Below are 25,361 nucleotides of genomic sequence, written 5' to 3'. Positions count from 1 at the left end.
TGGTATAAACAGGACACGACCGGGTGACGTTACAAAAGCGTTTTTATTCCAAGGCACATAATGTCCAGAAGACCTATGAAAGACAGCAAACATGGACGCGCTTAATTTGACTGCACACAGATCTGAAGCCCTACGGACGTCTTTTACAAAAGCAATGCACAAAAAACAATTGCACTCAGCGGGCTGTGACAGCTACAGAGCATGATGCATCATGGGAAAGCGGCAGGACAAACTGATGGTTCCTTTCATGATCAAAAAGAAACAATAGACACTAAAAATCAAGGAATGGCTGGATTGTAGCGGTTCTCTCCTGATTTGACACAGCAGATAGTGATGCAGAAAATCTTTGTAATACTCTTACAGGAGAAAAAAAATAGACAGTTTAACAGTCTAGGATCTCAATTTAACAACTTGTACACTGATTTTTAAGAAACAATCTACTTAATTCTTCAACATTTGCCTCTCAGTAACTTGTTTGGTGGAACTGCTGAGACGCAGCTGTGTTTAGTCTGCTGATCCTGCTGCGTTTCCTGCTCCCCTGGGTTTAAAAGATGTTTCTTTGATCAAGTGCAACAGTGTGAATCACATTAAAAAAAAAAAAAAAGCACAAAGAGTTACACCACTGAAAGAAATTCCTGGAAACAGTAACGTCTTGTCTAGTGTGACGACAGAGATAACACAAATGTATTTACAATAGGCCGTTTTCACAGCAGACATTTTCACTCGTCATAGTAGGAAAAGCGTTACTTGTGTTAACATTAATGATGTTCTATTCATGTGACGGTGAGCCAGCATGCTCAATATAAAACCAATTTCCTCCTGTGCTTTTCCAACTGTGATAAGTCTAAATGTCTTCCTGTGAAAAAGGCCCATTTGGCTTCTTCATAAATTACATCACAACACAAAACCCTCTCTTTGCAACGAGCAAATAAAGTAATTCAAGCTCAAAGTCATCCATGTAACAATCTCTGTTTGACAGTGAATAATGTTCACATTCACCTTGTATCATTAACCAAAGATGCAGAGGGGTCGACACAACTATGGAAACCTTCTATAGTTGGCGTCACCATTCGTAGTCTCTGCTGTGAGTCGTTGACCTTATCTCTGTTCTCACAATAAGTCCAAGGTAACCTCTGTACGGTGCTATCTTTGGAATGTGTTGGACTTTGCCAAGGCAGCACTTCGATTGGCACTTGGGTAACATTGACATTTACAACTCACTCCATTAGCACTCTGCACAATAAAAAAAATCTGTTTTCAGCAAGTTACAAGACTTCTTTGATTGACTGAGTTTCTCTGCCTTGCTCAGTAATTACACATTTTTCGGAGATTGAAAATGAAAAATTCGCATTTGGATTCAACAACTTCATTTTTCACATCGGATATAATGAAAAAAAGATAAATAAAAGGAATATAAATACTCTGGAATAAGAATTATACAACAGTGTTATTATAATTTTCCTTTTTAAGGGAAATTAGTTAAAACATAACTCGGTAGTGTCCACTCTTACGCTGTTTAAATGTCTTTGGATAGGTGTTAAAGATTGTACTGGCAGATGTGCACAGTGGCAGAGCTGATCGTCACTCTGCTTCCTGGATGTGGACACCTGCTTCAAGGCTCTGTAGATGCTTCATGCCCCTAGACACATAAGAGTGGCAAAGAGTGTACCGGAGGGCCGTGACCTCAACAAAAGATAGTCTGCAACCGAGGGAGAGAAAATCCCCCTCAAGCTCTGAAGTGCGTGCGATTGGCTGGTTGAGCTAAAAGAAAACCAAACCGAGGCTCTGTAAGTCAACGGCGCTGCCCTGAGGCGCCTGCAGCAGATGGTCGGCCGTAATTCAATGTAACCCTTTCAGCTTAGCGTGGCCCAGCATTGAATAAATGCAGTTACCATCTACTCCTCCAGCATATAAAAGTCGTTGCTGACCCATGTGAGCCTCATGTATTCAGCAGAACTCCTCATCGCACAGCGCCTCCCCCACCAACAGCGAGTGTTTGTCGGGCTCGCTGAGCACCAAGCTGTTGAGAGAGTGCTTGTCAGAGCGCAGGGAGTTGATGGAGGCGCGGCTGTAGTTGACAATGCGGTCCAGCAGGCTGAGTCTGGGGGAGGGACGACGCATCTCGCCCATGCCGATGTGGACGCTGACATCGGACAGGCTGCCGCACTGCCGCCTGCTGTTACCCAGTCTGGCCTCAAGCTGCTCAGCAGTGGGCTTAGTGTAACTAAACAAAGACGAGAAGAAAGAGAATATGGAAAGTGAATGGAAAAAATGGTTTTAGATGAATATCATCAAAAGGGAGAAAAGCAAAGCACACAGATGAAAAAGGCCTCAACAAAGCATTAAATATCTCATTACCATTTGAGTAGAAGGGAGGACAAAACCACAGAGACAGACGACAGCGCCATCGCAGCAGAGCCCATCCATGGCTGTAACACCAGACCAACGGGGAGGAACACACCTGTGGACAGACACGGGTCATGGATTATTGCAATGATCACTCTCAGTGTGATGACAACAGTTAAATTAATCTGTTGCAGTCACCTACCAGCAGCAATAGGAATGCCAACCAAGTTGTAGATGAGAGCAAATATAAAGTTGATCCTGATCCTCCTGACGGTCTTTTTAGAGAGGTCAATGCTGCCCACCACATCCAGGAGGTCATTCTGCAGACAACACAAAAAAAAGGGTAGTAATATCAGATAAATAGTGCTTAGTAAGACGAATTAAAACCTCATTCCAAGTAATATCTGCAGAGAGGTTAACACATTTGAGATACAAAGATTGAAAACAGTGGCAACAGTGGTCAAACCATTTTTGAAAAACAAAAAACAAACCTATTTTTCAATCTAGAAGCATTATTCTGACAATATGCCATATTCGATAACGAACATTGCAATAATGATATGACTCGCGTTAAATAAACATATTAAAGTGCAGTTTACTACTGATACCATCTTTCAACTAACTAAAACAATCCCTGAGTGCAATATCGCAGTCTTTAACGATGTGTTGACATCGCGATGGTGATAAAATACAATATATTGTGCAGCCTTAGCATACATACAAACAGTAGTATCAATTCAAAGACTTGTCATTTGCTACACATCCCTGATTAAGACATCTAAAATGAAACAAAATATAAAGCACATCACAACGCAGTAAATAAATATAATAATTACATAATAACAACAGACTTCTGTATTTTTAAGTAAAATGGGAATGAATGTTTTTTTTCTCTTCAGTCACACAGATATTGTGACATATCATGTGTTACTCTTAGGGCTGTACAATTATTATGGCCAAAATGATAATCAAGATCAGGATCACAATTATTCACTGATTTTAGGGACAAAATATTTTTATTGCACTTTCACATTTAAATAAACTTGAAGACTGCTTTCACTTCCATGTTGTGCTACATTCCTGCTAATGTACAAATCTTTGCATCGATTCATCTGAATCCAGTGCATTTTTGTTTAAAACAAGTAATATACAGTATATTACTCTTCTACTCTGGACTGCAGCCGCAACATTCAGGAAAGTTTTTCACAGGCTGTATCTGTAGGGTTCCCTCACAGCTGCAGTACAGCTCCCCAAAAGTGAAGCTGAAACATGTTGATTGCCCCCTGGTGGCGGACTGTTAGTTTAGGAAGTGCTTGATTTGATATGAAGCAGAATTTTCTCGCAGTCGATCATTTAATTGTTGGAAGCCAAAATCGTGATCGCAATTAATATTTGATTAATTGTGCAGCCCTAGTTGCTGTCTTGCAAAATATGGCATATTGCAGATTGAATCACTTGTATTACACGTTTGGTATCATGATACAGTGTTGTATACTGTTTGAATCTGTGACACTGTGTTGTGCCAGATCCTGTTTCACTCTGCGTCTCTGCTGCAGGGCAGAAATATCAAGTTTGATGTTTTCATGTTTTGAAACATCCGATCTGTAGGCCAGAGATGTGAATTCATGACAGACTTAAAAAATATCCTCCAAGCTCAAATTCTCACCCTGATCAACACCACATCTGCTGCCTCTATGGCCACATCTGTCCCGGTTCCTATGGCGATGCCCACATCAGCCATGGCCAGAGCAGGTGAGTCGTTAACCCCGTCGCCCACCATAGCTACTCTCTTTCCTGACTGCTGCAGCTGCTCCACCTTGGCCACCTTATGGGAGGGCAGCACCTCGGCAAACACCTTCCTGATACCCACCTGTGGGAGAGAGAGACAGACCGACGGGCTCAGAGACACACAAACCACAATATGCAAAGCAATTATAGAGACTTATGACGGCGTATTAGGGCCATTGTAGGTAAAAAATAAATATACTAAAGGAGCCGAGGCAGGGGGCTCAGAGTCCATCCTTACCATGGTAACACTACTTTAGGAGCAATGAAATTCAGACGGAGGCTGGCGTTATCACAGTTTGGCATTTGAGTTTTTTTCTCAAATGTATTACTTTATAATCTCAGAGAATATTCAAATGTTTTTTTTCTTGTAAATTTACAACTTAAATCTCAGAAATTTTGAATTTTTTCTCGGAATATTATCACCCCTTTCCCTGGCTCCATAATGGGTTTTTTTGGGGGGTTTTTTAACCTACATTGGCCCTAATACGCCATCATAGAGGCTTTATATTGTCTATGAATTTGGTTACCGTAATATTGTGATAATATCTTGAGTGTTGTGACGTTTTTAGTTTTTTTTAAATGCAACATTGTAGTTTTATATCAACATTAATAATGCTTTCTTCTCAAACCATATCACTCTTCCCCATTATAAATATGTATAAAAGCACAGATTCTCACTCTTAAAATACTGATTTGTCATATCGCCTAGCTCCATATCCAGTCTCTGTCCATACCTGAGCAGCTATGGCTCGTGCCGTCTTGCTGTTGTCTCCGGTCATCAGCACAACTTCCAGACCCATGCTGGTCAGAGTGTGGACCGCCAGCTCAGCCTCTGGTTTCACTGTGTCTGCGATGGCTATCATCGCACACAGCAAATCTGAGAATACAAGTAGTTTTAGATAAGAACAAAACTGTTAGCAGTCAGTCAGGAAATGATGGCAAACAGATAAAAAAAGACTACATTTCGAGTCAAACAGTATTACTCACTGTCTACAGCTACTAGAACAGCAGTGCGTCCTCTGCGCTCGTGCTCCGTCATGGCCTCATCTATTTCTGGTCTGACCTGCAGGCAATTCCTCTTCATCCACTCTCTGTTGCCAATCAGGACAACGTAGGTGGCTGTCTGGACAAGGCCTACACACAGATATCATTTGGGTTAGACAACAGCAAGGAAACATAGATTACGTTTACTGTAACCGAATCACTACCTAAATTCATAATCTAAGGTTTAAATAAAAATGTTTCAGTATTTCTGTTAAATACACAACTACAACAATGTGCCTCCCAACATACTTAGCGGCTCTGGGTCCATGATGAGTGGATGGGAGCTGGCGGACGTCCGGGTGTCACTGATCTGGACGAGGACACTGTTGCGCTGGTTGTTGTCCTCGCTGTCGCTGTCCTCCTGTTTCAGCAGGCTCTCCGTGTTGCTGACCTGACATCGGATGCCACAGCCCGGCACCGCCTGAAAGTCAGTGCATGCTCCGAGAGACTCTGTGCCGAGCTCCTTCACACAGAGAGTAATGGATGTTTTTACAACTGGAGCATACAGAGAATCATGTAGAGGATCTGAGATTGTGGAGTGTTAAATTTGAGGTAGGGACCAACCTGTTTGCAGTATTTGGTGATAGCTGCTCCCAGAGGGTGTTCGCTGTTGTTCTCAGCTGTACCCATGATGGCCAGCAGTCGGGAACGAGGCATCTTGTTCCCCTCCACAACCATCTTAAGTTGGACAACCTTCGGAGCACCGTATGTGATTGTCCCAGTCTTATCAAACACCACCGTCTGGACCTGCCAGTAAAAGGAGATGTGATCAAAATCAGAAAGAAATACTATCAGGCTGGATTTTAAATGATTTTACTGTATTTAATCAGAGTCACATCTAAACTAATGTGGTTTTGTAACCTAGGAAACCAGAGCCATTTCATAATGTGTTTAAATTGACAGTTGGTATGTTACATAATTAGCTGACTACATAGGGGTGTCATCATTAACATACCTTATGCGCCATCTCGAGTGGCTCTCCTCCCTTAATCAGGATGCCATTTTGGGCTCCAACCCCTGTGCCCACCATGACAGCTGTCGGGGTTGCCAAGCCAAGGGAACAGGGGCATGCGATGCATAATACTGTTATGGAGGCCTGGAAGGCGAAGCGAATCACTGCCTCGGCCTTGGAAATGCTCTTGTTGTAACCCTGCAGGGAGGAAACGGGGCGGTTAGCTTTTCTTTCAAATTAATTACAAATCACCTTTACAATCACTGAAGAAAATAAAGTTAAATAGTAATAAGGAACAATATCAGATGACATTTAGTCGTGTTTAATGTTTTGAATCAGTAAAATGCTGATGCTAAACTGAGGAGCTTGGTACAGTCAGATATCAAGATTAAAAAGAAGACTCACAGGAAAGTACATCTCCACCAGAGAGAAGTCGAAAAAGCCAATGAAGATCCAGACGATCAGCGTGAGGAGGGATATGCCAACAATGAAGGGTACAAAATAGCCGCTGATCTTATCTGCATACTGCTGGATGGGAGCCTAAAAATGAAACGTCAGGAATTAAACACCTGAGCAGTTACCACCAAAGCAGGTAGACACACAGAGCAGATCTCAAACCAAATAATTCACCTTTGAAGTCTGAGCCTCCTCTACTAGTTTGACAATCTGAGACAGCGTGGTGTCCATCCCGACATGTGTAGCGCTGACGAGCAGCGAGCCGTTCTGGTTAATGGAGCCTGCGATCACAGAGCTCCCGAGCTTCTTAGTCACTGGCATGGCCTCACCTGGAATCACAAAGCAACAGCTGGTCAGGAAACACGAGGCAGCAGAACACAGGAACAGGACATCTGTAGCAAATACTGCAGCTTTGGCAGAAACCACGACTCAAATAATAACCAAAGACTACATGTTTGTTAGTACTGGCAATTTATCCTTTCATATTCTAAAAGGATTTTCTGATTGAGCACCGATGCTAACGATGTGGCAAATTAAGGGTAATAATTGTTGTGGTAAACTGTGTCAACATTGCAACAGTAAGTAACCCAATACAGCACAAACAGCTAAAAGGCACACATTTCAGGGATCAATCTGAGCAGGAGTGTGTGTGCAAGTCAAATCTCTTAACCTGAGAACTTACATTTTAGCATATTATTGCCACCAATACTGATAATGAGCCCTCAATCAATATGAATAAATACTTGGTCCTTCATTCACTGTGACCAACCTGTGATCAGAGACTCGTCGGCCATGGAGTGTCCCTCGATGACCCTCCCATCTACTGGAAACTTCCCTCCAGGAACGACTTTCACCACATCGCCCCTCTGCACCAGCTCAACATCCACCTGCTCCTCACTGGAACACACACGAGTGTCAAACAATGTAAATGTTGTAAATCATACAGTGTCGATACAATGCTAGACCATTACTACACTATTGCTGTAACCATGGACGCGGGAAGCGGGGGCTGCTGATGGTGCTTCAGCACCCTCTGTTTTTTTCTGTAGGCCTACTATTAAACTGCAATGGAAATTAATATATGTATATATATATATAATTATATGTTTTATACTGTCTCATATGAACCTCCACGGGGTGAAAAGATCCTCGCTGGTCTCATGAAACGGCTGTATCCTCATGGTCCTGCATTAATATAAATATAGTAACCTGGTTATGGGTCATCCATACACCGCCTCATTCTTTCTCTACTCACAATTCTCAAGCTCCGTGTTGTTGACTGTGTTGCTGTGGCTACTTCGACATACAGTATGTTGATGTTCAAGCTTGCTTTTCTGAAATCAAGGTTTTCACTGCCATTGCAGAGTTTTTTTGCGCTGCTTAAAAACAACGTGGAGAGCATCCGGACGAGCCGACGCACAGGCACTGCACGGGGGAAGGAGGTGAGAACAGTGCTGTAATTTATCCATACAATGTTCACGTCCTGCAAAAGCATAATATCGCAGATGAGAGCGAATCATCTACCAGTCATTCTGTAAGAATGCCGGGGTGGAACTGGTTGTTTACTAATACGCGACGTTATGCACTGATAAAACAATGTTCAGTTTTCTGAATCTGCTCTTTTGATTTACAGAATATGATTTTACAGGGCAGACATTGCCAGAAGAATTAAATGTTTAGATGAAGGCTGTGATAGCCTATGTGTAAATAATAAAATAATGATTCAACTATAGCAAATTCTGTCTTTAAGCTTTTTGGCCATTATCTATAGTAATAATAATGGTCTGAAATTATGTAAAATTGATTTGTTTTACATCGAAAACCTTAAAATTTTCTTGGGAAGGACCCCAAACCCCTCACTTCCCATACCCCACCGGCTACACAGCACCTAAGCCCTCGAAAAACCCAGGGGGAAACCTGAAAAGAAGTGTGAAATGCTGTTAATAACTAGCAGCAAAACCATATGCACAATTTTACTAAACCAGATTTCTCTCAGCAGGATTTCTGAAATCTGAGTAGTAGATCAGATAGTTAAACTTATTTTAATAATTCATTTGTCTTTTGTAGGCCTAGTTTGTTTTTAAGAAAGAAAAAAACAAATTAAAATCGTAAATCAGAAATGGTGTGAAAAAAAATCTGAGAAAAATCAAATGATATTTTTAGGGGCTAGTAGGGTTTTCAGAAAAAAACACAAGATGAAAACTGGGGATTAAATCTGAATCTCAGTTGGAATTGACAAATATATTTGTGCTATTGTTACTTTGGAAAATCATTTGCAGCTTGTTTATTCAGTCTTTGTTATGTTAGACCTTTTACTGACATTTCAACGGCAAACATTTAGATATGCGGTAATCTAAAACCAACTAAAGATATGAAAGATTTATGTAAACAAAAGGAGAACAACGAGTACCTGAGAATGGACTTGTCACTGCCGAGAGTGACCACTGTGGCCTCAGTAGCTTGTAGGGACATCAGCTTGGACAAAGCCTCAGATGTCTTGCTCTGGATGGAAGAAGAAGATTTCAAAGTGACTAATAAATTCATCTGAGGTCCTGCATTTCATACCATAGATACAATGGTAATGAACTAAACCTTGGCTATCTGTTCCAGCCAGCGTCCCAAGGAGATGAAGACAAAGAGCATCGGCGGGGTGTCGAAGAAGGTGATGGGGTTGATTTTTGCCTTCTCCGCCATGGCCACTATTAGGACGATCAATGAATAGCTGAAGGCTATGGAGGTAGCCAGAACTATTAGCACATCCATGTTTGCGGATCGGTGTTTGACTGCTTTGTAGGCTTGAATGTAGAAGTAGCGACCTCCAATAAACTAAAGAAAAGGAAAAACAGAAACCACAAACATTTCATTCAGCACCTCTTTTAAAATCTATATTTGTACAATATGTGCTGCTGAAATGTCCATATCACGTTCCCTGTGATTTACCTGTACAGGCACACAAAAGAGGAAAGAGAGGAGGTTCATGATGGAGAGGCCTGGGAGCAGCTGTCTCTCCAGGAACATGGTGGCGTGGTAGTGGTTGCGGTCCTCCACTGTGGCGTTGTTTTGATGTGAAACATTCATGTGGTGGTCCATGATAATCATGTAGGTCATCATGCCCATCACAGGAACGCAGAAAATCAAGCTCACCAGGAAAGATTTCCTCCACCTTAGAGAGACAGTTGTGTGTTAGAAATGGACTCATTGTATTTTGTGGTCTACTCTAGGTTTTAACTTTCATTACAGAGGCTGTAGCAGCCAATGATATAATACCTACCGTTAATGTATTAACTGCCAATAACATCATATTTTTTCCGTCCTTAATGTAATAAAAGCCGATAATGTAATAAAATTTCTGAACCAATAACGTAATGTGTGTCTGCGTGTGTGTTTTCTCAGAGTTAGGACTAAGATTCAGCGGTCGATTGGTGAACAACGCTTCATTTATATTTTCCCTGGCACTAATGGTCCGAGCTATGTGGTGTTCATGAGAAGCTGGGTGTTGTAATAACAGAAACCATTCAGTAATGTTAAGTGGGTGTGTTTCTATCTCTGTACAACTATTTTTAGCAGCTGACTGACCTAAAAGCAGAACTGGTTTCTGAGAAAAAAGCAAGACACATTGTTGAATCATTAAAAAAAACAAAAAAACAATTTGGTATCAAAGAAAGTAGGGCTGACCCGAATGCTTCGAAGCTTTGACCGTTGCCATGGTAATTGGCATCCAAATCAGTATTCGAATGCTTCGTTTTTTGATATATAAGTATGTAATAATATTGTATAAATCCCAAAATAGCCCTTGAAATAAGGAATAATCCCACAACATTATTCATATGACACATTCATTATTATTAGTTATTCTTAGATGGATATCACTGTTTGTTATGTGTGGAGGTGCGTGTGTGCGGGGGGGCAACACAATGGGGTGCTCTTGCATGTTCTTGGTGTACAAAAACAAAATGCTACTTACTGTCGTATCTCTTTGCTGTGGTCCAGGTGACTGGCAGTGCGGTCCCTCTTTACCAAAGATGCTTCAAACCCCAGATCCTACAAATTAGTCAAACAACTGATTAAATTTCATACCATTATGATGAAGCACTTCATATAGAAATGTATTGTACACAAATTCTCTGGTTGGCATGAAAAAAACTGAACAAATGCTTAAATAACAAACAGGAATAATACCTCGATCAGCTTGATGATGTCTCGCGGCCCTATAATTTCCGAGTCGTACTTGATGTGTGCTTTGTTGGTTGCCAAGGCAACAGAAGCATATATAATCCCCTTTTTTTTCATGAGGCTGGATTCGATTTTGTGAACACAAGAGGCGCACGTCATTCCCCTGACCTGACGGAAGGTGAAGAGGAGCAGTCAAGTAGAGAAAGGGACAAAAATATATTGAAGAGAGTATGAAGAGAGGAACAGACATGATTCATTACTTCTACTGAAAAGGAGGCTGCATGTACGAGACAGTATTCTCAACTAGTGATGGAAATGCTTATTTATGGATTTCATATTGTGGAAATAAATGACTGTGTTGAATGTAACTGGTCTTTTTAATGCAACGCAAACATAATGTCAATGTAACCTCACGTTGACTCACCACAAGCTCCAGGTTTCCATCTGAACCTTCATAGTTCTCCATAACAGAGGCGGTGAAGCCCAGCTCTTTCACACACTCCGCTATCTTCCCAGGGTCGATGAGCTCAGGGTTATAACGCACCTCTGCTTTACTGGCCATTAGTGCTACCAGAACCGAGTAAATACCTGCACAACAATAAAAACATTTTCTCTTTAGCTCTGGGTAAAAGCAAAGAGATATAAAACTGAAATGAATCTTAATTATTTTGGTGTTTTTACAGACCAGATTCATTCTTGAGGTTTCTCTCGATGTTTGCCACACAGGAAGCACAGGTCATCCCTCCTATCTGGATATAGCATTTAGAGTGCGCGTCTCCGTTGCGTCCCTGCAGGGTTTCTTTGTGCAGGTCGCTATCCAGCTCCTTATCTTTCACATGTGGTAGACTCGAAAACTTTGAGAGACTGGGATTTGGTGCAGGCAGCAGAGAGTTGGTCTCTGTGGACAACAAATTATAGTTATTAAAGAAACATGTAACTATGATGACTCAACCTCACAGTTCAACTATCCCCGACGGCTGAAGAGCATCTAGAGGCAACAAAGCTTTAGACCAGGGCTGCCCAAAGTGAGCATAAGGTTTGATTTGGCCTGCCAGATGTTTCTAGTAGAAAAAAAATTATTAAAAAAAATTATAATATAAATTGTTGTTCGTGCCATTTTATTTTTTTGTGAGGTTAAACTGCTCTTTAAATATGTAGGATCCCTTATTAATTATTTTTCATAATCTGAGTGACAATTTGAGCAAGAAGTCAATTTGGCGTGAGTGAGGTAAGAAAAAACTAAGTCAGAGACAATGGCACACGGACAAAAGGCATTTCAATTAAGGGAACTTGGGATCCTAGTAATATTTTGCATCTTAACAATACAATGAAATACAATAGGTGTTTGCTTATGGCCCATGGCCCACCATTAAGTTTCAGTTTTGGCCCACCAAGGGAAAACGTTTGGGCACCCCTGCTATAGACTATCTGCAGGCAATTCTCTCTCTAGTCAAAACACTACAATTAACACTGCTTTAACCATTTCACTATGTGAGAAATGTGCTGACTCAACAACCACACCATCTATCCTCTTACCAGGTAGGAAGGCATCAAAGCCCATGTCCTCTATGGCCTCCCTCAGCTCTTCTGAGGTGGTCAGGAGGGGATCATACTCAAAGGTCCCCTGGTGATCGGACAGAGAGACCTGGGCTGACGTCACCCCCTTCCTTTGGGAGATCATGCCTTCGATGGACTGGACACAGGAGTTGCACGTCATGCCCTCGATGTGAATATTGACTACAGATGCTAGAGGCTGGGTAAAACATGGCTGTGAGGCAGCAGGTTTGGCCTGGGTCGCTCGTGCAGGCCGAGGCGGCGATAAGGCAGGCGCGGGCGATGTGGAAACAGGACTGAGAGGGCCAGAGGAGTCCCACGGTTGAGTCCTGAAGTTTCCTGGAGGCAGAGCCTCAATAGCCTGCTGCAGCTGAGTCACAGTGACCTTTAGAGGATCATAGCAGATGGAGGCCTTCTCCTGCTCCAGAGAGACCTCCACAGAGGAGACACCAGGCAGCATGGAGATATTGTCTTGGATATTGACCACGCATGAACGGCAGTGCATGCCTTTCACCCTGAGCTCAGTAAGTGTCGTGTCTATGAAGATTTCGGTCTCCTCTGATGACTCTGATGGCGAAGAGACAGTGGGTTTGTGAGAATCAACAAGGCGTTCAATTTCGCTGAGGGACAGCTGCAGGGGGCGGGGCTTGGACTTGACAAACGCCTTGAAGCCGGCCACAGCAATCTGGTCGGTAATGGTTTGGACAGTGATGAGGTAAGGCAGGTACACGATTGTAGCTTCCTGAGTCTCTAAAACAACTGTGGAGAATAAAAGACATGATAAAGTTAAAAATACAAAAGCAAAGGAAGGACTCAGGCACAGGAAGTGACTGCATGAAAAGATGATGCAGATGTTTGCAAACAATATAACTTAAAATCCACTAAAAGAACATTCTTGTCCATATTTGCATACATAAAAAATGCACATGAAGTGTTTAATCAGTGTTAAATCAGTGTTAAACAATCATTTAGTACCATACGAGCCTGCTAGTCTGAGATCCTGGCTCTGGAACGACTTGCCCGAGGAAATCCGGCTGGCTGAGTCGATAACATCTTTTAAATCTCCTCTTAAAACATTCATCTGAGATAATTCAAATATTGATTGTCTTTATATTTCTGTTTGAATTTGGGGACTAAAATCTAATGATTATATAATTCATCATATTAATTTGCTGCCTTGTGTGAGGCATTTTTTAACTTGGGTTTTTAAAAGTGCTCTATAAATTAAGATTTTTATTATTATCATTATTATAAAACTGTCATGAGGATATCATTTTTGTTCGCTTGAAATGTTCCATTTGGAAACTCAAATGTATTAGAATAGCCCTTATCCATAGCCATGCAATGGAAAGATGAACAACCATCAACATCTGCTAGATGGACTCATGAAGTATACCATGTATACCAAATGAAAAGATAACCTGAAGGGAAGGGCTGGAGAGTTTAAAAGGATTTGGGGTGGTTTTCTAACATTTCTGGAGACAGAGTGCACAACGCAGTACTCCTTTTTATATTCAAACTAGAAAGGTGCACGCAGGTGTGTCTGCAACGACCACTGCTGTAATGTTTGATTGAATGAATACAACCCAATTGGCTAACTATGGAGTTACCTTTGTGTCTTTACTATCCAGTCAAACAGAATAGGTTTGAGAGGAAAACTTTCCACAGTGTAATCAAAAAATAGATTAAAGAGCAAAAATGAAACTGCAATCAAAAAGTGTTTTATGGCACGTAAAATAAAATTGTGATTAAAAATGTATTAATGTGAAAAGTCTTGTTTGCAAATCTGAAAGTTTTGTTTGTTGTTGAGCTGAATCTCATGGGCGGGGACCTATGCTGAAAGACACCTCTCTATTGGCCAGTCTCGACTGGAGTGACAGCTTGGCAACATCCACATTAGGTTCCCACCCACGAGATTTGGTTAAACAGTAAGTGAAACTTTTGGATTTGCAAACAAAACTTTTGAATCACAAATTTATTTTACTTGCAATAAAATATTTTTTGATTGCATGCCAATAGTTTTGCTCTCAAACCTTTTCTGTTTGCCTGCATAATAAAGACACAAAAGTAACTCCATAGCTAATGCCTCCATCTACTGCAAGTGTATCAGACGGGTCTCTCACTCGCACATCTCACAAAACAGATTAGCTGTCAATGTAATCTATGCAGACGTCTGGCTCTGTACAGGCGTGCGTCTCAGCTCACTCTTACGGGCAAAACAGCGATTTGAAGCGTTTATTGAGGCTTCAGGTCTACTGAGCAAACTGTTTAAGCCACTTTATGTCACTTTATTATGTGTTAATATGTTTTCATGCAAGAAAGTAACAATATGTGGTCAGTTTATCCAAATAACGCCCGTTTGGAAATTTGCTGCGATCATTTTTGGAGATGTGACGGAGCTGCTGGCGGGGAGCCTCGAAGGAGGTTGGCAGGGGAGGGATGGGTGGGCTGATCTAGTATCTATGTGATTTATATTCTCGTACGGGCTGTTATGTTATAAAACCCAATAAAGGAAATATTAAAGAAAAATACATTTGGGACAATGTATCTAGAATATACTGCTGGCAGCATATACAACCAGTTCATACACAATGACACTAACATAATCCTGTCTGTCTCCATGTCACTCCCTACAGGATGAGTCATAGTCAAATCCCACTGAGCAACCTGTCCTTGGTGAACATACAGAGAGCCTGACATATACTTAGACTTGTTATCTGTAAGATGTGCATTCCTGTAGAGTGCAGCTGTAACTGTGTTACAACATCACTTCTAGGTCAAACATTGAGGCAATACATGACTAAAAGCTTGTGAACAGGTCAAGTACATCACCTTTGATCTTTTCAATCCCTTTCAGTTTTCCAATCTTTCCTTCAATAGTGGTGGTACAAGAGTGACAAGTCATTCCTTCAATGCTCAACTTAAGGAGCGCCACCCCGCTTCCCGTGGTGTGAGATGGGGACAAGGTTGGGCCTTTTGGTATCGGGCTGCTGGGTGTGGGGGTCTCCAGAGGAGTTAAGATGGCAACCACCTCACTCAGCTGCTGCGAAGAAGTCAGGGAAGGAACGAAGGTAACAGTGAGACCCATCTGGGCCGGACTCTCTCTGACATCCAGTACTCCCTGAATCTGGGACAGCTTCTCCAGAGCCTCCTGTTGGGCTGCAGGTGTCAGGCCTGAGGTGAGGATGAGCTGGGTGTCCGTAGAGACGGGCGTGGCTGTGCTGGAGTCTGATAGACTCGAGTCAAAGCCCATGTCCTCGATGGCCTCTGACAGAGACTCTGGACTCTGTTGGCTCTGGTCAAATAGGACAGTGGCATTCTTCTGCTCCAACGACACCTAAAAAATAAAAGTCACGGTATGGGTTAAATAAGTAAATATAACAGAGAGTATATTCAGAAAATGTGAAAAAAAAAAAATCAGGCTTAGCTAAATCAGTTTAGCTATCACTAGCTGCATTTAACTTGAGTCTTTCATTCTACTAATAATCACGTTAATAACTAACAAAATAAATGTACCAAAGGTGGCTCTCTTTCTTCAGATTAATAACAGCATATATGTATAATTTGCTTCATTAGCACAGCAATAATTAGAGCCACAAAGATTAATCAATTAATCGATTAGTTGTCAACTATTAAATGAATCGCAAACTAATTTGATAATCGATTAATCGGTCTCAGTATTTTTTTAAGAAAAAAAACATCTGAATTCTCTGATTTCTTAAATGTGAATATTTTCTGGTTTCTTTACTCCTCTATGACAGAAAACTGAATAACTTTGAGTTGTGCAAAAACAAGACATTTGAGGACGTCATCTTGAAACACTGATCAATGTTTTCAACCATTTTCTGACATTTTATAGACCAAACAACTAATCGATTAATCGAGAAAATAATAATCGACAATGAAAATAATCGTTTGTTGCAGCCCTACCAATAAAACTGTTAAGCACTAATGTAGGTTTGTTTGCCTTTGGCGAAGTGCTGGATTAAGTACGTTATTTATGTCAGAATTCTTATGTCAATATGCTGCAGGGATGACCTATTTTTGTAGGACAACCAGGAAGTTAGCATCACTCTGGTTCCCTCAACAAAAAGCCAAAAGGATATTTCCATTGGATTTTGGATTATTGCAGAAAACAAGATCTGTGGCAAACAAAAGTTTATAATACTTACACTGTAAGACTTAATTATGCACATGTTTATATTTGGTAAAATTGTTTTGTTGGCATGACATATTATATAAATTCTGATATTATTTAAGTTTGTACCAAAGTTTTCGTATAGTTTGAATAGCGACCGTGTAGGATTATGTTATTTACCATTTTCTCGTTATAAAGAGCTAGAATAGACATTTTATTATTCATGACAGATTATAGTGACATAAGGCAGTGTGCATGGCCATAAAAAGGTTTTGGAAGATGCTGTGAAGTCTGCGCAGGTGTGGATCGCAACACGTTTTTGAGTTTTCGGAAGTTTTTTCATTAACGTATTAGAACATCAAGTCGGTAGTGGACAAGGCAAGACGTAACTTTGATGGAAATCACCTGTCGTAACGTTATAATAGATTCTCAAATAAACCCGTGTTCAAGTTTTCCTGCCTCCTGTGAGTACGTTGGGTCTTCACAAAAATTATTGAAATTATTTGGAACACGAGTCAGAAATGAGACACCTTGCAAAAACAGCCACTACATACATGTTTTGTTAAGCAAGATAATCTTCACAAATGGACACCACTGTGAAAAAAAAACATTGACTTTGAGACGAGGGAACCAGAAGTGCAAAAATGCTAACTCATTTCCAGGTTTTATGACTAATTTCTGCAGCCCTCTATTGTGGAGAAGTCATCAATCTTATTGGTTTACTTTAGTGTAGGAAGAAAATTCTTTCCTTATGTGATCACATCCACATCCTGCCATTCTATTTCTGTTTAATAGAATCTTTACAGCCATACTGTGAATCTGCCTTGTCTCAACAATGGACCTTATATATATATATATATATATTTATAGAAAAAAGAGGTAAAATGAGTCCATGGTCTCACAGCATGTTTTGTCAGCATGTTGACCCTTAACTCTTCCTCTTTAGCAAGAAGGAAACATGTGACACACTAAAGAGATCACTTGACTGGGCCGTAAGTTACAAACCACCGTGGGGGTTTAGTAGTAAGTGAGTGTGCCTGCCTTTTGGATTCACTTTTCTTTTTCTGAGAATGAGAGACGGGGGAGGGCGAGGAAAGGAACGATGTCTGTTGTACCAAGAAAAATCTATTCACTCCTCCCAGATCCCGTCTATATAAATTAACTTAAAAGGAACCAGGAACTAAATTCTCGTAAGACATAAATGACATTTCCTGTGGGTACAGACTGCATATCGACCTGCTGTCACAGCCCTGCAAAGGGCAGAGCTTTATCTGGAACACTTTATTATGTTATGTTCTCATTTAACCCCAGCCTGAGGGGTAAACACACAATAAACAAAACAGCAGACCACAACTATTGCAATTTAGCTATCTCTCATGGCTACATTGATGTTACTTTGTTGTAAATCAGACCAGCTAGTCCTGAGGGAGCAACACTGGGATTAATCAAACTGCGTTACCCTAAAATGGGCAGGAACCTTTAGTTAATATAATAATGTATACATATCTGCCTTTTCCACAATACTCTATTTTAAAATACAGATTGCATGGTACAACATCCATGGTAGTTATTTCAGATCCTCTTTTTAAACTGGAAGTGCAAGCAAGAAATTTGAAGTCAGAAAATGTTAAGAACTGCACCTCAATGTGGAAAAAAATACTGAATGACACTAAATGTAAAAATGTTCTTATATCTTTGCAAACACTGCATTTACCTTTATATGTATCACTCCAGGGAACGACCCGATGCGCTGCTCTATGGACTGGACACAGGAGCCACAAGTCATACCCTCCACTCCGAGGGAAACCGAACACAGATTGACTTTCTGCGTCATGATTGCTTTCTCTAAAAAGGACACAAGAAGGACAGAATTTATTGTCTAACAAAAAACTGCAAGTCTTTGACTTTAAAACAAGAACAACATCAGGGCAATTGATAAAAGAGGCAGGTAGGCTCTTCTCACAAAATGTAAAAGGATCTTGGGGAAAAACAACACAAGATTGAGTTGTTTATACATTTATGATAAGGTTATATAGCACTATGCATTAATATAAATCTTTTTATTTTAATTAAAATCAAGAGACAGTCATGTTACTGAGGACCGCGGGACCTGATAGCTCTGAGAAGACAAAGCTGATTTCTACCTACAACTATAAGCCATGCAACCAAAGTGAGATAGGAAAACACTTCACATTCACAATACTACCTATTTTAAAGAAACCTTTTTTAAAAATGTTAATCAAAGGATAGGATCAATTAATACAGCTGTAAAGAAACAAGGGACAAAACTTGGAGCTGCACCAATGCTGCCAATTTATATAATCTGTGACGTATTTTCACTTCTAGCACCTTCACTTGACAAAAAATATGAAAAATAAAACAAAGCTTTTTTGTACAAAAGTCACAAGAATGTAAAAAAAAATAATAATTATTAGGTTATTATTTCTGTGTTTCCTTGCTTGGATGGAAACATTTGGTTATAAAGTAACAGCAGAAAAGCAGGTAACACTACTGTCCTACAAAAATCCTGGTGCCAACTCAGGACTTTGCTACCAAGTCAATGTTTACCTGAAATATGACAATTGTCAGCTTCTCTTGAGTTTTGAAAGACACCTACCACACCTATACAAGGTCATCTCAGTTCTCAAGCTTGGTCAAATATACTATAGTTTACTTTTGCTTTTAATGATAGTCATCTAATCACAAACTGATAAGTCTCATAATCAAACACTTCATGATTTGAGAGTAGTTTACATCTGAGACACCTAATGAATACAATTGACAGACTGACAGGACAGAAAATCAGCAAGGCACTGAGTCTTGATGACTATAAAACACATGTCTAACTTATTTGTTGATTTATTTTATTATTACTCTCGTATTTTTTTATTTATTTGTTGTTAGTTTTTTTTTTTTAACTCTATTTTTCTATTATTATTGTTATTTCTTTTCTTAGTGTTGTTTCGGTTTTGAATGTTGAGGTTGTTTTCTCTATAGTGTATTTGATGGGTTCGTCTGTAAGCTCATCTACTTAAAAGTTGGTTGACAGACTGTTGCAATTACGAACAGTGGATTGCATTTATGAAAACAGACTTGAAAAAAGTAACAAAATAAAGTAAAACAATAAAATAAAACAAATGTCTAGCAGAGGATCAAATCAAATGTCAGCCTCAGAGAAGACAACTATCAACACTTCAAAATGAAGACAAGATAAACCTGTTTGTGATTGCTCCTTTAAGGAAATCAAACATGATTAGCTACAGACAGACTTAATAGGATCTACATATCATTTGTAACAGTGACTTCTGGTGAGTAAGATGTTCACACTAATGCATTTAATGTAAGTTTAAAGCAGCTAACAGTAGCTTGACTTAGCTTAATAATAAGTTAAACTTAACATTAGCTTGTTGCTAAACTCCCACAACTCTGTGTGGTAAGTCAGCTGATGCATCAACAACGTATTTAACCTTTCAGACAACATGTTTGTGGTTAAACTCAGCTAGTGTTAGCATGAAGATATCAACTCTCACCTTAGTAACCGGTTAGCAACGGGCTAATGACGTTATCTGTCAGGCTGTGTGGCTAAGCTAGCTAGTTAGCTTCTTCTCTTCACCGTTCACGTTACAAGCAGCTACTCGGACACGTCGTGGCATCGTGCTGCCTGCGAGGAACAACCGAACAGAGCTGTGATAATAGCTTTCTTCCTCTGTTGTCACTCAGCTCAGCTCTGTGGAGATGTTGCTCTCTTTCTTCTTCTCATGCTGACGTCACGGCCGCGTCACTGCCAGGGGGCGGAGCGTCACTCGTGGCTGCAAGGCTGCAATCAATCCATGACAATTATTATAGGTAAATATCAATTCAATTAAAATTCAAATCACTTTATTTGTCCCCGAGAGGCAATCGTAGAGGCTCGTAGAGTAGTACAATTAACAACACAATAGAGAATTGTGGTGGCAGTTTCTGTTAAAACAAGACATAAACCAACGTAACAACTTGTCTTTCAGTGAATTTAATAAAAAGGCATACATTAATAACTAAAACATCTGCAGATGGACTCACGAGCACAGCCACCTGTTGTGGACTGTGGCAAGTGAGCCCCGAATACAAAGAGTAGTCAGTATTTATACATTTAAAGCATAACATGAAGATAAGTGCAAAGAAGAAAGGAAGAGAAGGATAGAAAGTGTATCAATGCGTCAGCACACAGCAGACAACAGAGCATCACAAGACATAACAAGTATTTCAGCAATCTGTTGTTTGCAGTTACAGAGAACTAAAATGTCAGGTCACTGTCCTATGGTGACGAAGTTGAACATGTGAGGCCCTGAGATTATCTAAAGGTACAGTGTTAAACTGCAGATATGAAAATTGCCATTACAGGACATTTTGAAACATCTTGAAAGTTAAAAATAATGATAATAATATAGTACTAATACTAGTAAAATACTTAAAATAGTGTAGTATACACAGTATAAGCTACATGTGGATATAAAAAACGGATTAATGAAATATGAATGAAACATTGCCACAAATAGTCACCTAAGGCTGCATTTACTCCATGTAGAGTACAGCTGTTATCACTCTAATAATAATTAGCTATTACATGAACTGTGTGTGTCATGTTTTTTTTGGGTTTATTTTTTAATTTTTATTTTTTTTACATTTATCCTTTGATATTGCAATATATTGTTATTAATTGTTTTTTATTTGTTTGTTTGTTTTATTGACACAACAAACATTAATTACTTCTTTATTGTTTTCTTCTATTTACATGCATGTTCTTTTTAAATATCTATATATTGTAATTTGCTTAATGAATTGTATATATGTATATATATATGTTTTTGTTTTTATTTTGTTCCTTTTTTATTTTTATTTATTATTGAATTGATGCTTTGGCAATATTGTTCACCTGACGGTCATGCCAATAAAGCAAATTGAATTGAATTGGAATTGAGAGACTTTATTAGATTAGATATACAGAGATCAGTCATGATTTTTAGCAGATGTAAAGCACTGAGATGGCCTGAAGTGTGAGTCTAACCATGAGTCTAACAGGCATAACTAGTAAGATTAGTAGGATTCTTAAACCTGCAGTAGACATAAAGTTTTTGGCATCATTGTGCAAAAATTCCATACTAACCTTTCAGCCTATCGTAATTCAAGTAAACAATATACGTGGCATCAATAGAAGCACAAACAATAGCCTCGAACAGTGTTTGTGTTGGCTTTAATTAGCTACAGGAAAAGGAAATGCAAACATGAAGAAGCACCAATAGCAAATCCTCCCTGTTAAAGCCCAAGTAATACAGTTTTCCCCCAGGATGTAAGCTCACTGTATTCATGCTGTAGGCCTACTTCACTTTCTACTTCCCTTACCAAAAAGAAGTTTATTCAAGTGTGCTGTTAGTATACTTCTTTTAAACTTGAAATAAGAAAGTATACTTTCAGTTGACTTTTTATGTAAATTTGACTTATCAGAGATATACTTAAAGTGGCAGTAGGCGGTATATTGTTGGCATCATTGGGCAAAAATTCCATAATAACCTTTCAGCGTATTGTAATTCAAGTGTTCTGAGAAATAACTAGACTTCTGAACCTTCTCATGGCTCTGTTTTCAGACTTTAGAAAATGTAGCCCGTGACGAGAGACTTTGACCAATCACAGGTCATTTCAGAGAGAGAGCGTTCCAATTCAGCGTTCCTATTGGCTGTGCTCCGGCTGGTGGGCGGTGCTTGGTATATCCTCAACTGATCCCAACATGGTCACAAACTTTCTAATTTTACAGCTAAACAGTGCACTACAAGATGTTTCTGAAAACATTTGGGGCGAGAAATAGGTATTACAGTAACAGAATATTGATTCATATTTGATCAGCGCTGCCTAGTTTGACTGTTTGATCGGAGTTTGTGAGTGATTGACAGCTGCTCAGAGACGGCAAGGCTCCAGCTCGGCTCTGATTGGTTGTTTTACTCCAGTCTGTGAAATCTTGCAGATGCCATTAGGAGCACTGGAGGACACCGGAGGACACAGAGGCACATGATTTTTTTCAGATTGTCTCATGCGCTACTGTCAGGATATATTGATTTTATAAAGATAACTTTTTTTAATCATATTTGCTCCATTTCTACCCGCTGCACCTTTAAGCCTCCTTGTCTCCTTGAATCCTTTCTCCCTTGTTTTGTCTGACCAGTAATAATTGTCGCTTTGTAATCATCTATGCACCCTAAATGGTCAATCCGGGCCACAGTGTGTCTCTAAAATGTGATACATCATCACTATAGTGATACATCTCATATAGTTATGTTAAGGCTTGGGGTAACTATAGTTACCCCATAGCTTGACATAACTTCAGACTGTGTTTCAGGCAGCACTGAACAATGACACTGGTTGTCCTCATGGGGGAGCTTTAAACACAGGGCAAACTTGTGCCTTGTCACCATGACTGACCCCACTACATGTGACATAAACATTTGCCCTGGTAATAAAATTGCACCTTCTTTTTCTGTGGGTGGCTGCTGGTCCAATTATGATGGAAATTTAAAGAAAGAAGTGAATTGTGTGAACTGGTCAGAGGGTTCCTGATTTGTTTGTGTGGGATGACCTGTTCACTTGTTAAAATGTGAAATAGAATATGATAAATTGCTGTGTTTGATATTTTAATGGTGTATGAGTCAGCTCCTAATTGAGATTCCCAGGAGGGGTAGTTGTTTCCAAGGCAACAACTAATGGGGTTCCAAATAAACAATAAACACGTCCTCTTAACAGTAGCCTACATATTGTGGAAAAAACATTGAGTCAGTTATATTAATATTTGAGGCACAGCTGCATGCTTTTGAAGGTTTAAGGATGCAGAGGGGGAACTAGAATGACTTGCACAAACTGATTTCAAACAGCTTCACTTTTGTATTCCTGATCATGGCATGCCAAATACTAATAGCTTTTTCTGTCACCATGCAACCATGCATCATTGATTATATGATACTGATAAACAGTGTTTACAACACCATCTGCTAACTGGGAGTTTTATTTTGTAGTAATCGTGACATGATAAATGGCAAACTATATGGGAAACATTTGTCACAATAAATGGTAAAGGTGGGTTAAATAGCCACACACACACACACACACACACACACACACACACACAAGTATGCTAAATGGAAAACACAAAAACAACATCAGAGCTGCCAATTCTGTAAAAGTACACATTTTCATACTATAATCATATAGTAGTATTTACCAATATTTAACAGTGAGAGCAATTGCATTATGGGAACCTGCTGTCAAAAGACTACTGCTATATTGTGCTTATGAATGCAAAACAATGATCATACAGTAAATGCATGCACATACATGCAATATCTTAAAAAAAAACAATGAGCCTGTATGATGAAGTATAGTGGCTGATTCACTCCTCCAGCCATCCTCCTTGTCAGGGTGCAGGATCTACTGGACACAAAGACATCCATCAACACAAACAATATGCGAGCATCAATAGAAGCACAAACAATAGCCTCAAACAGTGTTTGTGTTGGCTTTAATTAGTTACAGGAAAAGGAAATGCAAACATGAAGAAGCACCAATAACAAATCCTGCCTGTTAAAGCACAAGTAACCTACAGTTTTCCCCCAGGATGTAAGCTCACTGTATTCATACTGCAGGCGTACTTCACTTTCTACTTCCCTTACCAAGAAGAAATTTATTCAAGTGTGCTATTAGTATACTTCTTTTAAACTTGAAATAAGAGAGTATACTTTCAGTTGACTTTTTATGTACTAATCAAAGGTATACTTAAAATGGCAGTAGGCAGTATATTTTGGCATCATTGGGCAAAAATTCCATAATAACCTTTCAGCATATTGTAATTTAAGTGCTCCGAGAGATACTTGGACTTCTGCACCTCATCATGGCTCTGTTTTCAGGCGGAGGACACTGTTTTTTCCAGGTTACCTGTTTCATGTACTACTGTCCCGATATAGAGACCGTTTTATAGAAATAACTTTTTTACTGACAAGTATACAGAAAAGTCTAAGTATACTTGGCTCATACTGACTAGTATACAGAAAAGTCTAAGTATATTTGACTTATACTGACAAGTATACATAAAAGTCTAAGTATACTTGGCTAATAGGCCTACTTGTACTTAATCTTTTAATCGAGATACTTAAGAAAAGTATAATGAAGTATCATTGCCCTACAGGCCTATACAGAAAGGTATACTTGGCTTGTAGTTGTGCTTACTTTTTGATAGATATTATATATATATAGATATTATTAAAAGTGTATTTAAATATATATTATATATATTAAAGTTTATTATTAAAGTGTGTGACAGAGCATTTTGTAACCTTGCAATAAAAACACCCTCTACAACGTGTAGAGTTCAGCATTTATTAAACATTATGGTAGGCCTATTTACTCTGCAAATATCTTTGATTATTAATGGCCATTTTTACATCTCACACACACACACACGCGCACACACTGACTTACTTCCCAAGTGCGCGTGCACATAGTATGCTATTTTATATGCTCTAGCTGCTCATAGGTCACACACACACACACACACACACACACACATGCACGCACACTAGTGTACATAAATAAATCAAAGCAAATGTAACCTCTCTTTAATAAGGACGCACAGGAGCATGTAGACATCCCCCTCTATATATCTTTGCATGCATGGGTGGTAGTGTTGTGGTCAGGTAGACATCCCCCTCTATATACCTCTGCATGCATGGGTGGTAGTGTTGTGGTCAGGTAGACATCCCCTCTATATACCTCTGCATGCATGGTGGTGGGGGTGTTGTGGTTGGAGATGCAGCCGAGCAGATCCATGTTTTGTCCCCCTGCTCAGCTCACGTGTCTCTGCTGCTCGGCAGCGCCCGTCAAGCTGTCGCTAAA

General features: G+C 39.7%; 1 protein-coding gene across 1 annotated transcript; it reads right to left on the bottom strand.

Moving 5' to 3' along the window:
* Nucleotides 1-24: 24 nt before the first annotated feature.
* atp7a (ATPase copper transporting alpha) lies at nucleotides 25-20,198 on the bottom strand. Its single transcript, XM_074648427.1, has 23 exons — nucleotides 19,982-20,198; nucleotides 18,166-18,296; nucleotides 15,146-15,650; nucleotides 12,296-13,072; nucleotides 11,445-11,657; nucleotides 11,184-11,347; nucleotides 10,766-10,927; nucleotides 10,551-10,627; nucleotides 9,527-9,749; nucleotides 9,179-9,412; nucleotides 8,997-9,088; nucleotides 7,356-7,483; nucleotides 6,761-6,915; nucleotides 6,536-6,670; nucleotides 6,134-6,328; nucleotides 5,743-5,925; nucleotides 5,428-5,641; nucleotides 5,122-5,268; nucleotides 4,869-5,011; nucleotides 4,013-4,216; nucleotides 2,549-2,666; nucleotides 2,359-2,461; nucleotides 25-2,224 (listed from the first exon to the last, which is right to left on the bottom strand). Exons 2-23 carry the CDS (start codon nucleotides 18,283-18,285, stop codon nucleotides 1,948-1,950), a joined length of 4,569 nt encoding a protein of 1,522 aa, XP_074504528.1. The 5' UTR covers nucleotides 18,286-18,296; nucleotides 19,982-20,198; the 3' UTR covers nucleotides 25-1,947.
* Between the last annotated feature and the right edge of the window lie 5,163 nt (nucleotides 20,199-25,361).

The sequence above is a fragment of the Sebastes fasciatus genome, chromosome 10 (genome assembly GCF_043250625.1).
Source record: "Sebastes fasciatus isolate fSebFas1 chromosome 10, fSebFas1.pri, whole genome shotgun sequence".
In the NCBI taxonomy this organism is placed as follows: Eukaryota; Metazoa; Chordata; class Actinopteri; order Perciformes; family Sebastidae; genus Sebastes; species Sebastes fasciatus.
The sequence above is the reverse complement of the archived record's forward strand: the minus strand, read 5'-3'. Positions and strand labels throughout refer to the sequence as shown.